Source organism: Amblyomma americanum, chromosome 5 (assembly GCF_052857255.1).
Source record: "Amblyomma americanum isolate KBUSLIRL-KWMA chromosome 5, ASM5285725v1, whole genome shotgun sequence".
Taxonomy (NCBI): domain Eukaryota; kingdom Metazoa; phylum Arthropoda; class Arachnida; order Ixodida; family Ixodidae; genus Amblyomma; species Amblyomma americanum.
The window spans coordinates 127,512,439-127,530,993 of NC_135501.1; the positions used below are offsets into that span (position 1 = coordinate 127,512,439).

At 43.8% G+C, this 18,555-nt stretch overlaps 1 protein-coding gene across 1 annotated transcript; it reads right to left on the reverse strand.

Moving 5' to 3' along the window:
* Positions 1–58: 58 nt before the first annotated feature.
* On the reverse strand, positions 59–18,059 carry LOC144134167 (protein toll-like). The gene is made up of 6 exons (XM_077667130.1): positions 18,042–18,059; positions 10,276–11,143; positions 8,264–8,832; positions 5,722–5,860; positions 3,151–3,475; positions 59–512 (listed from the first exon to the last, which is right to left on the reverse strand). Exons 1-6 carry the CDS (start codon positions 18,057–18,059, stop codon positions 149–151), a joined length of 2,283 nt encoding a protein of 760 aa, XP_077523256.1. The 3' UTR covers positions 59–148.
* Between the last annotated feature and the right edge of the window lie 496 nt (positions 18,060–18,555).

The window sequence follows — 18,555 nt, forward strand, 5'->3', positions numbered from 1 at the left end:
TTCATAAGTCACCAAAAAAGCTTGGAGACATGACACCAGGACCTGAGCTAACCGCGGTTCCTGCTAGGGAGTTCTCCCGATTCTGTTTACTTCTTTATTGCCCCTGAACTGCAACATCCAAGAATGGGCCGTAACGGAAATGCCTTTATTACCCTACTACTACCTCCTTCTCGGTGATATTGTCTTGAGAATATTGGTATTGAAGCTTTTTAGCAGTGATTTTTGAGAGTTCGGTTCCTCCGGTGCCAGTCATTCTTGTCGACAGAGGTTCTTCGGTGATGACCTTCCTGTGGGCGCCGTTGTTGGGAAGGGACCTCTGCAACCTCTCCCAGAAATTCGGCTCTCCCCACCTGAGGTGATTCGCAGCCCTCACGTAGAGGCGCAGGTCGCCATCTAGAGCACCAGCTGCCTCTTCGTCCACCAGCACAATGACCAGCCGATTGATGTCGTCAAGTGCCCGCTGGTGTGCCAGCCGGAATTCCCAGCGGCACCACTCGCTTTCCACGAAGTTCCTGCAGCATAGGTTGCCGTGGATGAGCTCGCGATTCGCGTACTTGATGTTCCTTGTTGTGTAATGTTGGAATATGCAGCGGGCGTAGGATTAAATGGTGAGTTCACTATAGAAGAGCTATAGTGGCGGCAACAATTAGGAGTTGAGATGGCGGTTTGGCCTCACGGAGATACCACACCCATTTCCTGACAAACGCATTTTCATATAATGCAAGATTTCACTATAACAATCAATATACCTGTAGATCTCCCGACAGCAGTCTTGAATTTTTTTTTATTTTAAAGGTTTTGTTGTCGTCAAAACCGTTCCCCATTGGTTTTTATGGCAGTCTGAACTGTTCAATGTGATCGATGGACCCATTTTAAAAGAAATATTTTGCCGTATACCAGAAGAATGAACCATTACCTTCAATATTTACGTAAAAGTATCTTACAGTTTGCCAATTTTAATAATTTTTGTCAGAAATTGTTGTACATGTATGGCCCTTATTTCGGCTTGGTGTCTTCCGCAGGATGAGGTGACTGGCAGATGCAGCCAATGTAGAAAGTTTATATAGGAGAAAGCGGCGGAATTGCTATTCGGTATGCAATTTAGCAATTATTTATATTATCGACGGCATCAGAAAATACACAAGAAAAGTAAACAGGAAATAAACCAGCTGCCAAGAGTCATGAAACCGGCATGCTCATCTTCCCCGAAAAAAAGAGTGAAAAAGCTTACCTCTCTGCGCATTCTACGTATAGCCATTCTGTCAAATTTGGAGGCACTACCTGGAAATTCTGTTTTTAGACACCGAATTTTATGATTTTATGCTATCTCAATTTTGATTCCTGAACTTGTGTTTTATTTTCACCACCTTGCTTTTAAGGCGCCAATATTCCATTCCTCTTTTACTAACGACAACGTGAGATTCATTCGCATTATCGTCGTTATCTCTACATCCTTGGACTCAAGAGATAGCGGCAATGCCTGCGTCGACATCAGGATAGATTCTGCGACGTTTTAATATATTATGCGCATTTTTTCTAAAGATGCCCCACACACTACACACGCGCGTCATGCTTGTTACATTTCTTTGCGTAACTACGCGCTCTCAGGCACCCTCATCTCGTTAAAAGCAGTACGGTGCTAAACCGTAAATTATTAATGATTTATTCCTTCCGGAGCTGACATTGCCACAGTGCTTTAATTTCTATGAAGGTAATGCAGTTCTTATCATTTGCTCTTTAACCTTGAGTTAAAGCACTTCATTTCCAAGTTTTGGATTCCTGCATACTTTCGGCTTAAGTTTATAGTTCTCTTTCACTATTTTTCTGTACAAATACCGAAATAGTACTTCAGCTACATCTCTGTTTTTTTTCCAAACTTCCTCAGGGATTCTTCATAAAATATTGCACTCTGTGTTTCCCGCAAAATGAACTCCGTCCAGCCTATGTCCCCTTGTATTTACTAATTTGGGGCGTTGCCGCGAGTATCCAGTGTTTTTCTGACAACAGCTCTTGATTTATTTATAGCTCCGACTCAACTGCCGCCTTTAGGAGTAAAACTTCATTTCCAAAAGTAAGCCATGGCACGATTATTGTATCCTACAAACTCTTTGGCACTTTAAACCTATTGTACCCCCCCCCCTCCCCAACCCATTTACTCTATTCGGCCTTTCGCATTCTTGGTGTGTTCCTGCTTTCTCATGTATATCTGCTCTTCGTTTATTCATGCCCAAATGCATTTGCATTGTGCCACGTTGAGTATTCGGTATTGTTGCACCTTAAACAACTTCACAGTCGGATCGTTGAATAGAATCAAATTCGATTAATTTGCAATAAAAGCAATGTCAACAGCGTCACCTTTGCCTACATTTTTATTATTAACCAGCATGTGTAAATGTTCCTGGCAATTCACTGATCGCACAATATCGTAAGCATGCAATAGACTCGGAAATCGCTGCTCCAGAACTTTTCATCCTGTCTTTTACCAGATTTTGCATATTGCTTTCTTTTATCCTTCTTTTTTCATAAATTACTTTGTAGTTTCCTTGGGTAAGTAAGGTTGGGGCAGTGCCTGACATTCCTGCATGCAGAAAAATTATGAATCACGAAATAATTTTTCTTTGTCAGAGGACAAGATGGTCCTTCCTAGATTTTATTTGATTAGCCAACTATTCTGCATATATATATATATATATATATATATATATATATATATATATATATATATATATATATATATATATATATATATATATATATATATATATATATATATATATATATATATATATATATATATATATATATATATATATATATATATATATATATATATATCACCCTTGTTTCATTCGCATAATATTTTCTTTCTATGCCCTGAGGCAATAAAAAACCACTAACAAAAAAGTGTTTTCACATTTCCTTAAAAAGTTTGTATAGATATTGGCAGAGTTTCCAGGCGACATTTAGTAGTATAAAATAAATTTATCTGCTTTCTCCTACCGCAGTCGGTGCCTGGAACCTGTTACCATTGATTTTTACATTGCCAGGCCTCCTAAATTTATTCGCGTGTTGCAGTGCGTTGAGATGTAAAAAGTGACCCAACTTTTCATCACAACCAAATCTGCAGGTGCGTACAACCAAATGCCTCACCTCGTGATCAGCAGCAATGTTCGTCTGGAACAGGCGATGGCGTCCCGGATGATGTCCTGCAGCAGGAAGTCGCCCTTGAAGTTTCGCTCGTAGGTGCAGTACGAGAGGCCGAGGATGTCCAGCCTCGGGAGCAGCTCATCATTCACCCAACTTGTGTCCTTGCTGCTGAACGAGACGAATACGTCCAACAGCTTCTCCAAGTAGAGATCTTGTTCCTCGGTGCATGGCGTCCAACCGCACACTCCAAGAGTGCGCGCCCAAAGTTTCGCTGCCCGCCCGTACCGAAGGTAAATTGCCAGCAGCGTCAAGATGATCACCAGAAGACCTAATTGCCAGAGTAGACAGGAAGAGAAAGCATTTAACATTTTCTCGACGGTCATTGGCTATTCGCACAGTAGAGTGGGTAATTGTCGTGAAAGATTAGGTCTAGCTCTATTGATCTTATTGTAAGCATTCTGAAAAAAAAAGTGCACAGGAGCGAATCATGTCCACGCAATTGAAGAACCTCATAAACATGAACTGCATCGTTGTTCCTGCTGAATAGCAGGCACCCCGGTATGAAATAGCTTCGAGCGAACGGGAAAGGGTCTGACGGGAAGCGTTAAATCATAGATACGCCGATATAAAACCTTTAGGCTTTCTGTCTTTGATTGCCGGCGACAATGGCACACGCTTGAAAATTGCTGTTCTAGGCTTGGTAGCGTACATAGCTGCCGGACGGCATATAAGCGTTGTGTGCATATGCAGAAAATTTTGAATGCTACAAGAGGTTTACCCTAAGTACCTTATCTGCGTGTCATGTTTGGACTCTCTGCATCGGCCAAATAGTTTTGATAAAGAGCTTAGGCTGCTGAGCAGCATAGGCAGATTTATGGTTCATTCTTATCAGTGGCAGAAGGGTGGGAGCAGGGTGAAGGCTGTGTCGCTTGAACGATGTATTTCGTGGACTTTTTTCGCCCAGAAAAAGGGGTTTAGCCGGGTTCTCTTAAGTAAAATTTAAGAATTTAGGAGCTCCACCCCCCCTCCCACCACATAAATCCGCCCTTGCGGAGCTCCCATTGTTTGCCTTTTTTTCTTTTCTCATTTCATCATCTAACGTCCGTGGCGGACCGTGGTACTCGCTGTCGAGGTGGTTAAGATGGGAGAACGTTTTGAACTCAGCGGTTCCTTTTCAAGGCTGGCAGTAAGGAGTAGGTTAACGCATGATCCACTAACCAGCTAAGGTATGCAGCGTGTAAAACTGCATAAAATTTCAAAATGATCTAGAATATGTAACCGGAGAAAAAGGGCTATTTGGTGGTTCAGACTAGAATGCGTAATGGAACCAGGCAAACGAAAAGAGGGATATTGAGTATGCACTGGAATATAATGGTTCGCGTGTTGCAGAGATTTTCGTTTCCTTCATTATTCCGGATTCCTAAGGAAGACTATACAACTTGTTCAAAAGCTAGCTGAAGTACTCAGCAGTGTGTGACTAGGTTCCAGCAAAGCTTAGAGGGGAAAATTCGCACAAGATTTCTGATGTCGCAGACGTAGCCAAGTGAAACAAAACATAGTATGAAAAATCACATGTCCACTTTCACCACTGTGTGCCTGCCTTTGTTTTACATGGAACAATGTTCGATGCATGAGACCGAATGTGGGGCACACGTACAGTTTATTGCACGAGCCGACTTTTTTATTTATGTAACAATTAGCTTATTTCAATTTCAACACAATTTCTTCTTTACGCCCTGAGGCAATCAACGCCGCAAAAAAAAATTATTTGCTGCATTGCATGAAGGTCTTCGAGAGCGACTAAGGATGCGCGCAATCATAGTCTATCCGAGACCTTCTCTTCATTATAAAATCATTCGCATCATTCGCCGCCGTAAAACTCTTAACCGAAAACGAGACGGCAATGGTGTGTCGCAAGTAGCAACATATATTACTGCTGGTAAGAATCCTGTAGGTTGTATACTACTGAAATGGCCGAGTCAGGGGTTGCGTCAGGTTAGGTAGTGGCTGTTATTCTGTTTCCTTCAGCTGACCTCAATAAAAGTTGCCCTCAGAAGACAATAATGTGCGCCAGTGACGTAATGCGCCATATATGAGCATCATGGTCCACTCGCTATCATAGCAATATTTAACTCTGAATATTTCCCTAGAAGTAAGCAAGCAAGCAACGGCTGAAAACATGGTGGACGTGGCTATAGAAGCTATTTAGCAGTGATTCGCACCAGTCTTTATAGAGTAAAGCGGTGAAATTAATAAAAGAAAACGTAAACAGGCGGTACCAGTAGCATTCGAGAAATTATGCACTTTACTCTTGAGGAATACCGAAGAAGAGAAATAAGAATGAAGAAAAACTGCAGAATAAAATGAGGCAAAATGCGCAAATTTTCTAAAGGGCTACACAAAGAATTTATCAAAATAAGGTTGTTACGGCATAAATAAAGAAAATTATGCTTATAGCACGGCACACCACTGATGTTTTTGCGCCAGTGATACTGTTATAAGTAACGCCATGACACAAAAGCATGCATCCTGAGCTGGAGACCTATGAACGCAGACATTTACAATGCTACGCACCTAAGACCAGAAGGAGAAAGAGGGTTCCTTTGGGCATACTGGCCGGACAAAGCTGCTTCTGCCCCAAGGAAACAAATTGCTTTCCCGACACGGCTGGGTTAGAGCTTCGGCCACATCTGATTTCTCTGGCATCCCGGACCTGCCCCAGAGAATATTGGAATGGGACAATAAAAAAGTTCTGTCATAAGTAACAAAGTTATAAGGCAAACCGTTTCTTTCAACATGCCTATTTAGAGACAAGGCATGAGCCTACGGACAGTTATGCTATGACAGGTAGCCAGGTATTGGTAGTAATAAGGAAGTACGTGTACCTGCGCCAGATAGTTGAGGGTTATTATATTAGCTTTCAGCTGATTTGGTAGGCACTATAAGGTAAAAGAGGATAAATTACAGACATCCCTTAAATCGAAACCACATAATGCTTCTGCCGTGCTTGTACACACATATGTAGTCCAGGCCTGGAGACTCAAACTACTGAAACTGAATTGCGAGCAGCTCAGCAGTGCATGCTACCGTAATTTAAACGGTTAACTGAACAGAGAGAAACACAAAGGCATTCATTAAAGACACTGATGGCGACGTCAGGGACGAGACAAAAGTGGACATTTTAATTACGATATGTAAATGGTATGTAAGATTGAAAAGCACTGTTAAAGGACTATGGATATGTCCAGCTCGCTTGAGGCATCAGTGAGTGTAATGCGAAACATGGAATTTTTAGCCAGATACCAGCTTCGATGGGCTAAAAAATAACGGAAAGCGAAAATCAGTATTAATGCTTTTTATTCATTTAGGTAACTTCGTCTGGTCATGGGAACTCTTTTCCGACCAAGATTGGCTTATTATTTTCAAGTTAAGGCGCAGGCGCCTTTTGCAGGTGATAAATCTGCAGGTCTTGTTTCGCTACGCAACCTACTGTTCTTGCCAGCGTGTTTAGCAAGTCGGGCTAAATGAATGTATTCTATGGCAGGAGCAGAGCAAGAAAGCCCCTTTTGGAGTGTTGGGGAGAGCCCATTCCTGCAGTGAACTAGAATTGATAGTGTAGCGGGCGGGGCTCTCCGCGTGTCCCCTGCGGCATGGCCAGTTGCGGCCCGCTTTAAGAGAACCCTGTCGGAGCGCCGCCAAGAAAGGCTGGATCACTGCGGCGTTGTAGTGGTCGCACGTCTTCGTCTAAAGCATTGTCGGAGTACTGGCTGTGCAACTAAAAGTAAATATTTCGACGTCTTATGCAGCAGGCACGTGACTCAACGCAAGTCACCAGTTCTGTTTGCAAACGAATGCGTTCAAGAGTGGACAACAGCGCCACCGTTTCGTTCGCCACTGGCAAGGACAAGCGCCCCATGGAGAGTGCTTTGCGCCAGCTACACTGTCTCGTCTGGTACACTGTACAATTGGCCGAACTTTAAACTTAAGTTTACAGTTAATGCAGTTAATAGGAGCCCGCCCTGAGTTATGTATCCGCTGTAGCCCGTTGTGGATTTTTTGAGCGATGTTTATTTCCTCTTCCTTGGCTTGAGATGCCTCTCCTTGACGCCCAAAATAGATAGGCGCCAAGGTAGGGCAAGCCAAACCAAGAACGAAGCCAAGCTAGTCCAAAGAGAAAAAAGAGAGAAGAAGATATAGAACTAGAAAGGAGAAGAAAAGAACTAAAATGAAGCGATGCCGTCGTGCGTAGAGGATCGGACATGACGGCTCTCGCCGAACATTTTAACTAAGCCGTGTACCTAGTTATGCAGTAATTGTTTTTGTTGACGTCCTAGTAAGAAGCTGCGCTCGCATATACAGAAAGGTGAACAAAATAGTGGTAAAGATCCCAGAAAGACTGTAAAGACGTCTCTCACTAACAGGAAAATTCTCCATCCGGTGAAAGCCTGGCACATCATGTTTTTATTATTTGCTTAACATTTCACCTCTTTTGTTCAAATATTGTTTATATTGTAGGACTTGAGCGCAGTTATGAGTCTATTAGTGACATCTAAACAAAAACTTCGGCGAAGTACCATACTAACTTTATTCAGGAGACCTTCCCGTCGCGTTTCTGGGCTCCCGGTGCTCTAAAATTTAGGCACTTCTACACAGTGCCCATTTTATGTCAAAAAGCTCTAAACAAAACAAAAATAAAGACAAAGGAAAACAACTTCTACATGCGCGCCCTTTGCTGCATCTGTTGCTATTTGGGCGACTTCTTGACCCACAACATGCATGTCCGAAAAGATTAAGCCTTAAAGTTAAGAAAGTATAATAGGTAGTCATGCTTAATGTGACAAAAAATACCCGGGGCTGCTTTTTAGCACGATCAACACTTTGCGTCGTGGGCCACGCTGCTTCCCGACTGACGGGTAAAGCAGCACAGGAGTGACAGAAAAGATAAGTTGCGCTAAGGTTACCAATTTTCTGGTCACCTCCAGCGAACCGTTAGCGGACGGCGCTCCCGAGTGATGCGCTACTTTAAACTAGGCCTGGGTTGAATTGAAGGCCGCCTGCAAATAGTTCGGTCCAATTAGTCCGGAAAGAACGCGCGCACCGATAAAGGTAGCCTTACCACTTCGCCGTGAGCTTGAATCCACTGGCTGAAGTTGTAGTCGGCACAGTCGCAACGAAAAGGGTTGTCGGACAACCACAGGAAAGTAAAGGTATGCTCTGTAACCAAAGAGTACGGCAGCTGCTTCAATCGGTTGCCCCTGAGGTCGAGAGAGGTGACCGTTGTCGGAACAGCGCTGACATTGAAGTCTGTGAGGCGATTATTTCTGAGGGAAAGCAATTGCAGTCGTGGGGCCTTTCTTTTGAGTCTGTCATCAAGCAGCACGAGGCCGTTGTCCTGCAAATACAGCGCTGTGGTGTTGCCTGGCAAACGCTTTGGAAAGTGGCCCAGTTTCGCTTTGGAACAGTCGACGGTCATGACTCGAACACCCGATGGATCTTCCTTGCAACGGCAGTGACAACCCGACTCACAGTCATCTTCCCATCCGACTAAATCGTCCTCGGTTAGGCTGAGCATTGACTTCCCTTGCAACCAGCGAGGCCCCATGCATGTGAATTGTTCTTTCAGTCGCACTTGGCTGTTATTGTGCACAAGCCAGGCCAGTCTGCAGTCGCACATCAAAGGGTTGTCTGGAATGGCGAAAATATGAGAGGTTTAGTTAACATAATATCGTGGAATAGTCTATAATGAAGCAGGCTCCAGTTCAAAAGCCAAAGAAAGAAAAATTGTTAACGGGTATAAGAACTCAGTGACGAAAGGCCTAAAAGAAAGCGAAAGTCAAGAAGATATGAAAACATCCAACGTATTCACGATTACAAAGTTTTACGCCGCAAAACGAGAATAACGTTTCAAGAGAGAATGGCAAAAGGAACTGCGATTAAGATTTGAAAGCATATATACGTATAAGCAAACCACCCTTAAAGCTCGAGCAAAGGAAACAAAAAAAGCACATGAATAACAGCGAAGCAAAAGAGTAATTAGGCTAAGAGTTAATATAGGGGCCGAAGAGCATTGATTATTTAAAGAAAAAAATAATATCGCTGCAAGCTGCAGCCCACTACGAGAAAAAGTTGTGAGTTCGCTTTATACACAGTTGTGTACAAAGCACATGAAATAGTTAAAACAAAGTCCAGAGAGCATGGCATTTACTCTTGTTTCGCTGTTAAAACCTGCATATTCACCATATGAAAAGAATGGACCATTACTTGCAATATTGCCATGAGGGTATCTTACAATTTTCAAAATATTAGTCCGAGAGTGTTGGACATGCGGACTTCCGAGCAATTACATGTTTTTTTTTGTTTTTCAGGATGGTTCACTTACGAGGTTGCCAATACACCTTTCATAATCTTGACATCGAAACTTGGAAACTTATTCGCATCTTTCTAGCCATTACAGCATTCCATGTTTTAAAAATAATTGTTTATTATCGTGAAAGTATACTTACGACACAGCAACACTTTTTTTTACAGAAACACGTTTAACCTTTTCCCAAGGATTATTTCGCTTGCAGCACTGAGTTTATTGTAGCATTGATAATACTTTGTTGACTTATCCATGTCAATTGACGTGTTTGACTTGAAATAATTGCGGTTTTTCTTTTTCCTCGATATACCTTCTGGATATTGTTTGCTAGTGTAGTTACGGATGGTTGTTCTGCAAGTCGCAGTTAGTTTGAATTAATTTTCTTTTTTTCACTCTGTTCAGACGTGTGGTATCTTTTCCTTTTTCGATCCCACTAATACTGGGTATCGTTCTTTTTCTTTGCCGTTTCTTTTGATTATGCTTTCTTATCTGTGTCCCCCCATGATATGCCCATCTGGACCATTAGAGTATTCTGCAATAAAGACAACGTGGTGCTTCCTGATTTGGAATCGTTCATTGGAACGCACTAAAGTCAGGCTGTTCTTTTCCTCGCCTGTGCGAGATTCCGCAATGTCAAGAGCCATGTGCCAGCAGCTGTTTCCAAATTTTATAGCTTTCGATCACTTGTCATGTATTTTTTTCACAGCGATACGGATTTATTGTCATTTAGTGAATTTAAAGCCATTTAAAGATTGGATAGCACGTACTGTTGATAATTAATGAAGGTTTGCTTCGCATTTTTGGTGCAAAGTCACCCCTGCTGATAAGAAGGAGCCGATTGCCGTCGATCTTGAGCATCCGCAGGTACGTAGCAGCTACGAAAGCTCCCTTCACGCTGCTAATGTTGTTGCCGGCTAATAAAACCGCAGCCAAGTTGATGTTCCGGGCAAACTCGCCGGTTTCCAAGCCTTGTATTGCATTAAAGGATGCGTCGATGTACTGCAGTTTTGGTAGGTTCCTCATTGAGTTGTTCAGGGTCAGCAATCGGTTATTTCTCAGAGTAATTATTTTCAATTTATCCAGCCCCTGAAAGGCGTCTCTTCCAATCCACTGAATGTCGTTCTCGTTGAGAGTGACCTTCTGTAAACCTCGGTTGTCCCTGAAGGTGTCATCCGGAATGCAGGTGAGTAAGTTGTTGCGAATCGACAAACTTCTGAGCTTAGTCAGTCCATTGAAGGCGGCTGTAATGTTTCGGATTTGGTTGAACGACAGCCTCAAGTGGCGAATTTGAGGCGTTCTGTTAAATACTCCTGTGACAGTTGTTAACCTGTTCCAGTTCAAAATCAGTGATTCAAGCCTCGAATTTGCAGAAAACGCTGTCTCGTTTAGGTGGCGTATGTTGTTGTTGCTCAGGTCTAGACGAGACATCTCCTTAAACGACTTGAAAGCTGTTGGTGCTATTTGGACGATTCGGTTGTTCCTGAAAACAAGTTCCTTGATCATGCTCTTCGACGTCGAGAAGTCTGGGATGGAGCTTATCTTGTTATAATCAAAGTAGGCGGTCTTTAAGTTAGGCATTATGGAAGTAAGAAGAGCATCGATGTCCCCAATCATGTTTCGACGCAGGTCGAGATTCTGGAAAAGAAAGAAACATACAAGTGGATGAACAACCCAGCTGCTGAGACCTTTTGTGTACGTAAAACGGCACGATACTTGCAAAGGTTTCGCGCAATTAACAAAACGCAGCCCTCGTTTTTACCATGAGCTTTTAATTATCTTATGCCAGTGTAGAAGAAAAAAAAACGCTCTAAGACCTCCTATTATATTTTCTATATTTCGTGAGCCCTGATGAACGACAAAAAGGTCAAAGAGCAACGAAATTTCGAGCACTACATTGTTCAGTGAAGCGCGGCTCAACCAACCAATCGCTCTGGATTGCTGTAAGCATTTATTTGTTGCAATTGGTTACGGGTCTTCTGTTGTAGAAACCATACCCAGCAATTCTGGACAAAAGCATTTTTGAGCAGGAAACCATTTATAAACGCTATTTTTTCATACAATAGACGATTCCACTACACCAATCAATATGTCGGAGATCACGCGACGGCAGTCTGAATTTTTTTCTATTAACGTTTTTGCTGCCGCAACAACCGTTCCCCTCTGGATTTCTATGGGAGTCCTAAATGTTCGATGCCACCGATGGAAGCACCTCAAGAGAAAGATTTTCAATATATGAGAAGAATGGACCATTACCTTCAATATTACCGTAAACGTATCTTACAATTTTGCACTTTTCAAAATTTTTCCCCCAAATTGCTGGACATGCTAGGAAGTTTTTCCAGCCGCGAGCTACACATGAGGCAAAAGGGGACATATGCGGTCCTTGATCGCCTAAAGTAAACATGATAATTCTATTATTATTTCTTAAGCTCTGCCATTTGATTAACGCTCAGTTGGACGCTTTCAAGATACAACAGGAAACCACTAACTACCGAGTGGTTCGATGAATTTTTGAAGAATGCATTGGAAAGCGTCAAGGAGCGCCAGTGCCAAGAAGCAGTAAAGGAATTGAGTAAATGTTATTGCAAATAAGTGCACAAACTTTCTATGGAACCTAACTGCCGAAGTTTTTCTTGCAAGCAATGATAGCTACTTATACAACACATTTGCACATTTACAATGAAACAAACTTTGTTCAGTCTGACCTGCAACCAAGTCCAAAAGCTCGGGTTCAGCTAATGAGCATCGAATTAAATTTTACGTCTTTTCGACAAAGACGAAACGAAAGAACAATCACGTGACAGCAAAAAAAAAAAAGATTCCGAAGGAGGTAACAAACTGATAAGAATAACGTCGCGAGGCTGCACGCAAAGCCTGACTGTAGAACTGCATTGATTGTAATGTGTCCCGGAAACAAGACTGTGCTGCGCGGTTTTGCCAGGATGAAGCGTCTTTCGTGCCGATAGACTACGAAAGATTGTGGTGGCGACGATGGTTACAGGCTTCGTATTTATTCACTGTAAGAATGCGTAATATCTTGGTTTTCGAAGGGCGTCCTATTCTGCCCCTAGCACTGCCTGATTTAGCACCTCAGAGCGGGGCAAATTATGATATTTTCAGCCTTTTGGTCATAAAAGTTCACTCTTTTCAGCTTTAGCTGGGCCTTTCAAACATATTGACGGGCTGCTAGGGCGGTAACAACTATTTCTGGCATTTGTGGACGCCATTAAGAATAGAAACACGGCGATGATTTGCTAATCTGTCACGCGTCTTGCCCCCCACTCTCTCCTACCTTCTTAATATAAAACGTCACCGACACCATCATAATCCCAACCACTTTCCCTGTGCGACAAACGCCTCTACAACACTTATTCAGTCGACTCGGTCTTGTGCCGGATGCGGCCACCTTATCCACGCAGAATACTTAATCTAATCCGCCCACCTAATTTCCTGCCGCCACCTGCTACGCTTGCCTTCTAATGGTATCCGTTCCGTAACCGTTAACGAATATTGGTTACCTTGCCTTTGCATTACACGCCTTTCCCATCCCATCCCTACTTTTTGGTTTCGACTAGGAAGTCATTAACTCGCGTTTGTTACTTGACCCACTCTGTTCTCTTCCGGTCTCTTTAAAGTTACACCTATCGTTTTCCTTTCCACAGCAGGTTATGCTGTCCTCAATTTAAACTGAACGCTTTTTCTTAGCATCTACGTTTCTTCCTCACAGGTGAGCACTGGTAATATACAGCAGTTATACACTTTCTTCTTGAAAGATACCAGCAAAACTGCAATTCATTATCTGAAAATGCCAGCCAAATGTGGTCCACCCCCTTAGAGTTCTAGTTATTTCACTCTCTTGGTCCGCAACAGCGGTCACTTCCTGCCCAAATTAGACGTATTCCCTTACCACTTCCAGAGCCTCGCCCCCAATCATGAACTCCTGTCTGTTCCCTTCCAAGAGTGCTGGAGATAACTTTAGTTTCCTGCTTTTTAAGTTCTAGACCAACCGTTATTCTTTGCTGTCTGTCATTGACCACGTTTTGCAATTCGTCCCCTGAGTTATTGAGCAAGGCAATGTTATCAGCGAATCGCTTTGTAATATAACATCATAACACGATAGCTCAAGCCGAGAGGGGGGGGGGGGTGTCTGTCAGTTCTTTCCGCTTAATGATACGCGGTAAAGGCATTTCGCGCGAAGGACTTGGCGCTTTCTTAAATGAGGGAGAGAGCTCGTGAGGCGTCATGTCACTCTAGCGATTTCAATTTGCTAAAACGCAGAACAGACTTACCTCCATGCAATGAAGACCTTGGAAAACGTCGTTTATCGTAGCAATGCTGTTTCCGTGAAGTATTATGCTTTTCAATTCTCTTGTTTTCTTGAAAATATTTGGACTCAGGTACTGCATTTTGTTGTGCGACAGATTTAAGAACACAAGCTTGGGCAAGTTCGATAGGTAGTTCTCGTCGACTGCCTCAATTTCGTTGTAGCTTAGATCCAGCTCAACGAGCTCATGCAAGGAAAGCACGCCTTGTAGAGACTTGATGCGGTTCCTGCGTATCTGTAGCCAACGCAAGCGCTTCGCTGCCGCCAAACCGCCAGGAACGTATGCAAGTTCATTATAATCCAGGCGAATATGTGATAGGCGCTTGATATTGGCGATAGATGCTTCCCCAATGTCACTCAGCGGGCATTGACGGATGCTCAGCATGATCACCGTGTGGTTAGAAAACCATGTTACTGGAAGTTCCGTAACTGGTATGCGCGCTAAAGAGAGTTTCCTATGAATGACGCCCGCCAATCTTGCCATGTCCCCGTTGAGGTCGCTTAATGTGTGCATGTTTTCGCAGAACGTGTTCGCGCCTTCCGTGGACACGGAGCAGATGCAGTGCTCCAGAACAGGGCATGCTGTACTTGCTATGGCGGGCTTTCGTGCAAAAAACTCTCCAAAGCATAAACTGAAGCTGCAAGCCGCAATAAGCCCCGAAAGAAGGATATGCTTGAGGAAGCCTTCACCCTTTGTTAGCGGTGACATTTGTTACCGTGCTGTTCAAAATCCGTAGCACACACGGTGTCCTGCTCGCAGTTCACCACGGGTCATTAAGCAGCACGTTTTCGCGGCAGAATTGATCAGCGAGAAAAGAATGTTCATGCAGTTGCTCTTAGATATCTGCCAACTACTCTTCTGCATCTGATGAAGCAAAGCAACACGGGCTCGAAGGCCTGTTGCTGATATCAGCAAGTTGCGAGGATTGAGTACAAGCGCAGAGTTGTCCGAGGGATCGCACAATATCAGGGATGCACCAAGGCGGACAGAAGGAAGTGAGAGCACAGGGCTGCCCGAGGAATCTCACGATATACGGATGCACCAAGGCTGACAGGAGTGAGTACAGGCACAGGGTTGTCCAACGAATCGCGAAATAGCAGGGATGCACCAAGGCTGACTGGATTAAGTACAGACACAGGGTTGCCTGAGGAATCGCACAACATCAGGGATGAACCAAGGCTAAAGGTTTTGCATGCCTAGTCAAGAAGGCATTGCAGTGAACGTGGGTCTCTGCGTGCAATAAGCCGCCGGGCGAAATATCCAGCGCATACACTCCAGCGACTGCCTTCATGCAGCTGTGTAAGTTGCCTCACTCTTCCTTGGCAGCACAGGAGGTTTCACAACGCCCGCGAAAGGAAAGTGTCATAATCGGCCACCTTCCTCTGTATTATGTCGCGGAAACGTGATAAGGGTTAAAGGCGCTGGTAAACACTTCACTTCCAGCGAGAAGGAAGAAGAGACTGAGTATGGTAGGCACGTTTCGTTTATGGAGGTTGTTCCCCGGCGTTGTCCGTATTCGAAGAACGTATTCTGAGCTCCTACGAGAAAAGAAGGATTCTTCATTTCGCCTGTAATATATTTGAGTTGACCAAACGGTTTCCGATGACCTTCTTGCCTAATCAAGCCTGCGCTGAACACATTCTAGCCTATGAATCAATTGAGGTCCCACAAATTATGTGGATGACGCCAAGAGAAAAAGCTGATTCGCACTTGACAGCCTTCTGAGTCCTAAATCACTTAGCGTGATAACAGAATTTAGTGCACAAGGTACTCTGTATGCAGTGGACCATGCGTCACGAAAAATCATGTCTTCGCAGCATCATTGGACGCGAGGTACGGCTTTCCCATCGAGTTGCTTTTCTGCCGCATTCACACCAATGAAACGCGGCGACATGCGCTGTAGGGCCCGCTGATGACATTCGTAAGCCGCACGGATTGATTGGAGGCACAGTGTTGTCCGAGGAATCGCACAGTATCACGGATGTACCGATAATGAAAATTCTGCAAGAGAGTCACAGAAGCGTTGGAACGAAGCTCGGACTCTGCTTGTTAGCAGCCGCTAGACGAGATATGCAGCGCGTACACTCCGGTAACTCTGTTACTGCTTCTGGGTCAGTTCCATCACCCATCTCTGGCGAATCGGATATTTAAGAATGTCTCATAAAGCAGCATGCGAAGTCTGCTCAGCTTTCTTTGGGTCATATCAAGGAACCATGATATGCGTCAAAGGCGACGGTAAGCCAGCCGGCGAAACATATAAGCGGTGACACCCGTGGCCAAAGGCTGGCTAATCTGACACTCTTCTGCTTCTATGACCTACGCTTCCGTATAAGCTATGTGTCGACCACAGTTGGAGCTCATGGCTTCACTTTATGACGGAGTTTAGTCGCGGTCTTGGTGGTTATTGCTGTGCATGCCCACGTAGGGAGGTCTGCCTCTTTTGATATTCACGCTGTCACTTCACTCTATACGATAGGGTCGAAACTTGTTGACAGCAACAGCGTCAGCGAGGCATTCCATTTATCTAAATATGCAATTGCGTTTCGCTCTCGTCAAAATGCGGCTTGTGTAAACGAAACGTGCTGGGTGACATTCTCAATGTGGTAGATTTCAGCGCCGATGCCCACGCCGCTGGCGTTGGTGTGAACCTCTCTGGGAGCTGCACGATTCAAGCAGCGCAAGAGGCAGCCGGAGGTTTGCAAGTATGTGAGCTGATGGAAAGTTTACACGCATTCGGCGGCAAACAGTACAAACGGAACGCCCTTTTGCGGGAGGCAATAAAAAGGATGAGCAATTTGGGCAAAGTTTTGAACGAACGGCGGATATACGAACATAGGCGTGGAAGGCTGCTTAAATATTGAAAATGATGTGCCAAGCAGTGTCAGAGAAGAAGCAGCCGCTTTGAGATGTAAACAAAGAAAATAGAAAATGGACGACAGGACTACGTAAAATGGCGTAAACACTCAGTGTGGCCACAGGGGAGGCAATGCAGGGGAGGCAGAGAACGTTCTAGAAAGTAAATTTCAGCGTTAAAAGCACATTCCATCATGTTTTCCTCCTTGGAAAGGCTCCTTGATTGGGCTAGCTTAAACTTTCAGTGAACGGATTTGTTTAAAATTTACGATTTGGCTAATGCAAACGTTGCGGCATAAATGGAAAGCACATTTTATTTCCTGCTTATAGTAAAAGGCCACTGCAACCAGAATCGGCATATCGTACCAACCTAGCTGTTCCTGAAAATCGCATGTCTCCAGCAGTAAATGCGGCCGCCCATTTAATCAAAACATTATGCAAGAAGGTTTCTAGCATACCACTTCCTAACTCTGCTGCCGAGAAGAGCATACTTAAGAGAAGCTAAAATTGTTCTTGTTTTTGTTTTTGAGAATCCGAGATGACTCACGAGTTCAAATGCCTGAAGCTTTCAGCTAAAGCATGCCAACTAGTTTTGTGCTAGCATTTAAATTTGTGCCGTAATTGACAGTTGGAATCGGGGTGAAGTTCAGGCTTCTCCTCACTGCGGTAAAGAAGTTAGAGGGAACTCGTGTATGCATCGCTGATGGCGAAAATTTAGGCATCCGCTGCCTGCGCCCACATGCTGCCGGGCGTCGAACGATGGCGCCAAGCAATGCTTCGCGTGCTTCACTTTCGGTGGCATTGGTTTCCTTTCTTTAAGCGAACCTTTGTTCGCTGGAAACGTAGCGCCACCTAGATGGCGTCATAACTCCAGTCTCAGGCTGTCGCTGGCCACTGAAGAGAAGCCTGATCGATGACGCGCCTTTATTCACCGATTACGTATTCATTTCTAATTCTAGCAGAAAACGACTCCACGTGCTTTACGTACAAGTTACAGACGTTCAACCCCGTTAAACTGGTAAAACCTTAGGACCTCTTTATTTTTCCTTATAAAGTCACAGAACGGAGAACCCCCGAATGCACTGTTCCGCCACCTCCATTTTTGTTCCCGATTGCCAAAAGTATGGCACCTGTAATACGGTCACGCTGGTGAATATGTAGCAGCAAATGTTTTCATTGTCAACTAGGCAGTCTTTATTCAGCTCATCAGCAGGCAGTTGTCTTCTCATTGACGTTCACTTTTGCAACGCTGCATCTAAACAGCAAAAATATTAATGGGTACTTTTCACATATTGTTTTTTTATCGGCCTAGTATAACACCCGCAAGTATTTATTTATTTATTTATTTCACTTACCCTCAGGGCCAGAGGCATTATAGATGGGAGTGGTTACATAAATAATAAAAAAGAAACAACAACTTAGAGAGCAGCAAATACATTGTTAACACAGAAATGATGGCTCCTACTCATACAATATTATCTAAAGGGTTTCTGATGTGCTGGTTAATAGAATATAATACAGTACATATAGTGCAGCAATACAGTGAAAAAAATTGGTTGTACAAGAAATAAAAAGAATCAGATGCTCCTACTTATTCAATTTTTTACAATGCGGTCTTGAAGTGTTTGTGTCAACAATGGTAGTTGTGATGCGGGAAGATGATTCCACTCAACACCTGCGCGCTGGAGGAGTGAGCGAAACATGGCATTGGTTTTGCATAGTGGAATTCCGAATTTGTTACTGTGACCTAACCTTGATGAAATGTATTGGGGAGGGGAGATCAGTTCGTCGCGAAAGGAAGGCTGATGAAATATGATGTGAAAAAGTGAAAGTGTAAGGGCTTTACGGCGAGATGCAAAAAATGGCAAG

Excerpts from the sequence above, each read along its gene's own strand:
- LOC144134167 (XM_077667130.1), bottom strand. Across the intron at positions 3,476-5,721 it reads CTTTCTCCTTCTGGTCTTAG|GTCTTCTGGTGATCATCTTG; the intron begins GTGCGTAGCATT and ends TCTGGCAATTAG. Across the intron at positions 513-3,150 it reads ACATTGCTGCTGATCACGAG|GAACTTCGTGGAAAGCGAGT; the intron begins GTGAGGCATTTG and ends CCTATGCTGCAG.